General features: G+C 33.7%; 2 protein-coding genes across 2 annotated transcripts; one reads left to right on the forward strand and one right to left on the reverse strand.

Annotated features, from left to right (window-relative positions):
• The first annotated feature begins 551 nt into the window (after nucleotides 1–551).
• Nucleotides 552–2,103, forward strand: LOC8268793 (molybdopterin synthase catalytic subunit). Its single transcript, XM_002523188.4, has 2 exons — nucleotides 552–789; nucleotides 1,317–2,103. The coding sequence occupies exon 2, from the start codon at nucleotides 1,387–1,389 to the stop codon at nucleotides 1,963–1,965; it is 579 nt and encodes a 192-aa protein (XP_002523234.1). The 5' UTR covers nucleotides 552–789; nucleotides 1,317–1,386; the 3' UTR covers nucleotides 1,966–2,103.
• Nucleotides 2,104–2,254: 151 nt separating this feature from the next.
• Nucleotides 2,255–5,151, reverse strand: LOC8268792 (G2/mitotic-specific cyclin S13-7). Its single transcript, XM_048379691.1, has 8 exons — nucleotides 4,845–5,151; nucleotides 4,211–4,311; nucleotides 3,902–4,117; nucleotides 3,690–3,815; nucleotides 3,359–3,607; nucleotides 3,072–3,233; nucleotides 2,799–2,980; nucleotides 2,255–2,703 (listed from the first exon to the last, which is right to left on the reverse strand). The coding sequence occupies exons 1-8, from the start codon at nucleotides 4,882–4,884 to the stop codon at nucleotides 2,568–2,570; spliced, it is 1,212 nt and encodes a 403-aa protein (XP_048235648.1). The 5' UTR covers nucleotides 4,885–5,151; the 3' UTR covers nucleotides 2,255–2,567.
• Between the last annotated feature and the right edge of the window lie 1,426 nt (nucleotides 5,152–6,577).

The raw sequence follows: 6,577 nt of genomic DNA on the forward strand, positions 1-6,577 counted from the left end.
CTTACACCTATCCATTCCCTAGTGTCGGTCACGGGCCCACAAATGGGGTCGTGACAGTTAATAAGGGGCTTGAATTATAGGTTTTGAAAACTTCGATAACTTATTTGCGCTAAAAAATAATTTAAGGGCAAATATGCTCCTAACTATAAATATTAAGGACAAAAATACACATTTTCTCATAAAAAAATAATTGACTAAAAAAAATGTCAAAAAAGAAAATTATTGTGAGCATTTCTCTTATATTCTTAAATCACTTTTATCCAATATTGCCACATATTTATATTATTTTATTTAGTTAATTTTATATTATTATAGCAGAAAAAGAAGTATATAGAGCTGACATGTCACTATATGGGTCCCACTGTATTAGTTTTATATAACTGCGGTTTATATTTCAATTAAAAAGAGGAGTCTTAAATGACAACAAAAAACTAATCTTGTGCTTAAGAATATTAAGAAATAGTTAAGGAGCAAATATGGTATTTTCTATAAATATGAGCGTCAAAAATAGCATCTTCTTCCTAAAAATCTTAAGAAAAAACAAAAGAAGAAAAAGGCCATTACTAGGTTGATACGACGTCGTTTTATATTTCTAACCGTTCCCTCCCTCAAAGAGTCAAGTAGAAAATGGACGGACTCGGTCTCTTTTTGATGTTTCTGCTTCCCTGAACTCACCTGTTTCTGTGTCTTTTTTAACCTCTCTCCAGCTTCATCAATACTATTTCTCATCGGCAACAGGGTGCCACCGCCGCAGCAACCTCCCTGTGCGGTACTATATCTTTCTCAAAGGTTGTGTTCTCAATCCTTCCTTCCCACCCTCTCTCACTTTCTCAAATAATCTATCCATATATCATTTTGATTCCTTTAGGTTCTCTTCCTTTTTCTTTAAGTTATTGTATTTTCTGCTATTTACATGTGAGAATGAAATTGCTGTAATCTCAATCTGAATTCTGCTTAGTTTCTCATCCATAGTGTTTGGAGAGATTATAGTTGCTAAAATTAATTATTAATTCATTTCAGATTATCCTAATTTTGAATGGACATGATTATTAGATGTTTGGAATCTTGATTCAGGAACAATTTCTGAAGCCCACTTTGCTAAATAATGCCACGTTGTGGTCTGCCACTGCCATTAACTTTTCTGCTTTGTCCCACATGCCACTTTGTCCCATCAATCATAGCTATTGTTGGAAAGAGTTCGATTCAATTGAGTTTCTGCAAAATCATGTTAATCTTTGCATGATCTCAAGCTGAATTAAGTTGCAGCACAGACCAATGATTTGAATTCTAATTGACATTGTTGTTCTTTTTGGTAGATTAATTGTGCCTGTATGCTATTTGTGGAGTAGAGCAATATCTCGAGACAGTGACAAAGGGTTTCAAACAATGATGGGAAGTGAAGAAAAAACTCTAGTTGAAATCTTAGAGGAGAATAACCCTATTGATCTTGCCAAATACATTAACTATGTCAGTGCTCCACAAGCTGGTGCTATTGCAACATTTTCGGGCACGACGCGTGATACCTTTGAAGGCAAGACAGTTGTTGAACTAAGATACGAAGCGTATGTACCAATGGCGATACGCCAGCTCAAATCCATATGCTCGTCTGCTAGATTATCGTGGAATATCCACTCTATCGCTGTGGCACACCGCCTGGGATCAGTTCCAGTTGGAGAAACTAGTGTCTTTGTTGCTGTATCAGCTGTTCATCGAACTGATGCTTTGGATGCTTGTAAGTTTGCTATCGATGAGTTGAAGGCATCTGTTCCAATATGGAAGAAGGAGGTTTATTCCAATGGGGAGGTTTGGAAGGAGAATTCTGAGTTTATGGAGAGGAGGCTGGAGATAGGGAAGCCCGAAGGAGGTTGCTGCAGAAAAAAAGTTGAGGTTGAGACACATAGTGCAAAGTCCTGCTGTGGAGCTAAGGTCAAAGTCAGTGAAGGGACTGAAGAAACTGCTGGTTAAGAGAAAAAAAATTTCTGTAGAATTACAGGATTCTTCCAAGTTCTTGGTTAAAAAAAAAGATGGATGAATTCCAGTATCATTTCAATGCAACTTAGCAAATGGATCACATGAAATTAAATAAACTTTGCTCATTGTTTACATAGTTGCTGGCTGTCTATAATTTGCAAATTCGAATTAAATTGTTCCAGATTCCAATGTTTGACCCCAACCTGGAAGTTCAGGTTAATCAGCTAAAAAGTAAGAATGCGATAGTGCCAAACCAAATTGGTGGTTTTGCAAAATCTGAATGTAATAAAAAAAGATATCTTTTAAGTATTTCACCACAAATCAAGTTCTGATATAAACAGCTCTTTTTAGTCAAGTTGAACAGATCAAATCAAATCAAAATCAGCCTATCCAAAAGACACCAACAAAAAATCAATCACATTTTAGTACCCTAGATAATGGTCAAATAAAGAATTCCTAACAGAGCAAAGAAACTAATTAGAAAGAAAAAAAAAATAACTACAGATCATGGAAAGGAACCATGATTGACCATCCCCAAGAAGTATGGGAAATTAGGCCGTCAAAAAGTATCTAAAGTTCTTGCAAGTTCTTCAGAATCAATCAGAAAGGCTTTTGGCTGGGCTAAGAAGAGCCACAGCTCCACGATCTGCACTGGAGAATTTCTTATGCACTGCCTTGAGCTTGTTTTCAGCAGCTGCAGAGTGAAATTTAACCAGAAGCTTTGCACATTCCCTGTCACATTCCAAAGAAAGAGGATTATTATTATTATGGTACTTGAATGGAAAGAAACACAAGGATATATCACAAGGAATGATAGGAAAAGTTACACTAGCATATCTTCAGTGTATCCTGTGTGATGGTTTAGAGTATCTGTCCAAAATGGGATCTTATCGAGGGTAGAACGAGCAGCATACACAGCAGATGCAGCAATCAGTGAGGAGGAGTACTTGATTACAACTGGATATTGCATCAGACCAAGTTCAGCCAGGAAAAACACCATATTCTCCATCTACATGATTGAAATACTAGTCAATTAATCTGTGAAAAACACCTAACTGATAAAGGAGCACGAACCGCACAAAATATTAAATTAGTAGTACCTCCTTATCAGCTGGAGCAGAAGCTTTGATGTATCTAACAAGGAAGACATATGGTGTAGGAACAGTTAAATACCATTCCAACTTTCCCAAGATAGCTTTCTCCATTGCCAGAACCTGTTCTCTGATATAGGCATTATCTGATATGCAAATGAAGTCATTAACCTGCATGTTTCACAAGTTGGAAAGAAAAGGGTAAGGATTACCCAGGTCAAGGTAGTCGTACATGTAGTTAAATTGAACCGCTGTTTCAGCACAGCTCATGTATCCCAAAGCAAAGAAATGCATACCTCCGGTGCCCATATCTCTTCATACTTGCAAGCAATGAGCATTGAGCTGATGCCAACCAATTGAAGTTCCCTCCTTGGTACAGCCTTCACAGCTAGAAATCGATCAATTATATTTATCGTCAGATACAAGGTTTCAGGCATAAGTTCGAATTTGCGATGAACTTCAATCAACCAGTCCACAAGAATTGATCTCATCTTTGCATTAATGTCTGGCTGCACATTCATGTAGTCATGAACCATGCCATCAGCCTGCAAACAGAATCCATCAGCTTAATATGTAGAAAAAGTGAAAAACAAAAGGGAGAAATGCAAAAAGCAAAGTCCTCCTTACTTCTGTTAGCTTGTAGTACTTGTAGATATCATCAACATATTCAACCACAGCCAACTCATTATCCACATCACTTGCATCTATATTCACCAGTGAACTTTCTGGCTTTCTGGCAAGTCCACAGGCAGCCTGAGTTCAATCAAACCAAGTCAGAAATACAAACAAACAAACAGTAATAGATTCCAAAATAATGAAAAGGAAAGGAGAGGGCTGACCTTGCTTCTAGCAGTTAAGATTGAAGTAAGGGTTTTGACTTCCTTCCTTGAAGACCCTTCCTTTGATATTCTTCTGCTAACAGGTTTAGCATTTTCACTTTCTTCATCAGAGCTTATCACAATCACTGTCTCAGGTACATGCTTCTCAGCAACCTTCTTTAGTGCTGCCTTTACTGCCACAGGGGCCTTTATATTACCAGCATCAGTGATTGGTTTCTGCAAATTGACAGAAGTCAAATTCAATGGGCAAATTCCAACAAGAAATCTGACTCTAACAATGGCATGAACTGAAGTTGTTATAACCCTTACCTTTCCTAGCCCAGCACGATCATTCACCAAATTACCAATATCTTGAAGTACTCTTCTATTATTCCTTCCATCTGCTACAAAGTTCTTCTGCTTGACTTCCCCTGAATTGTAAAAAGACAACAGAGCAAATATCATTTATCCATGAAAATTCTCTGCCAAAACTTTGGCCAAAATAGATTTTTAAAAAACCATCAAAATGTCCAAGAAAACTAAGCAAGCAAGGATTTTAATAAATGCACTGCTAATTGATGATCTTGAAGAACAAGACAAACAACAAAAACCAAATCAATCCCGTGGCAGATTTCGCAAAACTAATTAAAAGGAGTAGCGCTCCACAAATTTTCTGTACTCAGTTGATCTTAAAGAACAGATTCCTAACTACAGAGTCGAATACAAAATGAATCAAGACATCTATCTGATCCAAACAAAATCAATGAATTAACAAGTACCCAAAATTAATCAAACAATTACAGAAAGCCCAAGCAAGAAACAATCACTATAAGACCAGCAGAACCCAAGAAAATACAATTAAAAAAACCTGATACAAAGAGAAAAACAAATACCCGCAAAGAAACAAACAAAATTAAATGAAACCCACCAAAAATTAAAACATCAAGATGTATGTTTATCATACCTCTAAGCTGCTGACGAGGAACAACAGCTTTTGACGCCATTTCAGATTCCTGTTTTTCTTGTTCTTGTTCTTGGGTTTTTCCAAATACTTTAGAAAATAGGGACGAGAAAAATTCTTGGAGAAGACTGCTTCGTGTCTCTCCTTCTTCTGCGTTTATAACAGTCGCCACCCTCTTCCTTCCCCCTATCCCTCTCTATAGAACACAAGCCTTCCTTTGGCTTTCTCTCTCTAAAATCTGTCTTTGTTGCCTTGTTGTTTTCTCTTTGGCTTCCGCTCTCTGTATAATGGGTAGAGAACAGAATGTTATGAATCTTCCTTTTGAAGAGACGCGAGCTCTCTCTTCCAACGGTCTTATTTGTTTTCGTTTTTGACCGTTGGATTTTTCTTGATCTAACGGTTATCATGTGCTTTTACGGGTTCCTGTTAACGCTCCTGAAAATTTTTTGGATTTTTCTAGCCGTTAGATAGAGGGAAAGTCCACGGGCCACTTAAGATGGGCCGGTTCGGGTCGGATAAATAGCTGACAATGGCCCATGGGCCACTATACGACTAAACCAAAATTGTTTATATTATTGGATTGTTTACACAAATTTCCAAGATTCTCTTTTTAAATTATTTTTATTGTAAAAATACACTTTTAATTTCCAACTTCATTTCGCATGTTTATGTCAATGCTAACATTTCCATTTCATGTTTTTATTAGTGCCACGTGTATTTTCCTAGAGAAAGCAATATTTTTGACATTTTTTTCGTACTTTTTTCATTATTCATTTATTTATAATTTTAAGACTTACTCATTTTTTCATATTTTTTTCTAAACCTATATCATTAATGTAATTATATTTTTTTAATTAGCTGAAAATTTTAGTTAATTAAAAGATACTTTGATATCTTGAAGCTTTAAAATTGCTATGGTGACATATTTTAATTACTATTTATCTTGGAATGCTTCTATAACTTACTTATTTATTAAATTAAAATTTTGAATAAATATTTTTTTTCAAATTACAATATTATATTTGAAGCAATTGTGACAAATTTTTAGATTCTAGAAGAATATAATAGTCTCTCAAGTAACTAATGATTTCTTCTTTATTTATAAATCTAATAATTTATTACATATTTACAAATTATTTTACACTTATTTACCTTTATAATTTAAATTAAATAAAAATTATATTTATCACAGATTATTTTAAAAATTTTATAATTTTCTAAAAATAAAATATCTTAAAGTAATAAATATCTTAAAATAAAAAAATAATATATTGGTATATTTTTTATTATTTTTTTCGTGATAATTTTTTCGATTAGTTAATATATCAGTATAAATATTTTAAAATAAAAAATTAATATATTAGTATCAATTGTTTAAAATTACAATGAAATATATATAAAAAATTAAAATTGACAAATATATATACTTCTCATTTTTATTTACATTAGTATATAATACATACAGAAATCTCCTAAAAATATATTATATAATTTTTTAATAAAGAACTGATACAATTATAAATTAAATTATATATAATATATAAGATAATTTTAAATATAAAATCTTAATAAAATGATTATACATGAGCAAATTGCTAGTTTCTTCCCTAACAAGGAAGTAAAAAATGAAAGACTTCATGACATGTGGCTATTATTTTAAATGATGAAATTAACTTCTCCACTCAAATCAAACTTCACTAATTTATTGGTCTACTAATTCTTATATTAAAATATGG

Source organism: Ricinus communis, chromosome 1, assembly GCF_019578655.1.
Source record: "Ricinus communis isolate WT05 ecotype wild-type chromosome 1, ASM1957865v1, whole genome shotgun sequence".
Taxonomy (NCBI): Eukaryota; Viridiplantae; Streptophyta; class Magnoliopsida; order Malpighiales; family Euphorbiaceae; genus Ricinus; species Ricinus communis.

Excerpts from the sequence above, each read along its gene's own strand:
- LOC8268793 (XM_002523188.4), top strand. The coding sequence starts at position 1,387 with ATGATGGGAAGTGAAGAAAAAACTCTAGTTGAAATCTTAGAGGAGAAT.
- LOC8268792 (XM_048379691.1), bottom strand. The coding sequence starts at position 4,884 with ATGGCGTCAAAAGCTGTTGTTCCTCGTCAGCAGCTTAGAG. Across the intron at positions 4,312-4,844 it reads TCCTCGTCAGCAGCTTAGAG|GGGAAGTCAAGCAGAAGAAC; the intron begins GTATGATAAACA and ends TTTACAATTCAG. Across the intron at positions 3,816-3,901 it reads TCTTAACTGCTAGAAGCAAG|GCTGCCTGTGGACTTGCCAG; the intron begins GTCAGCCCTCTC and ends GATTGAACTCAG.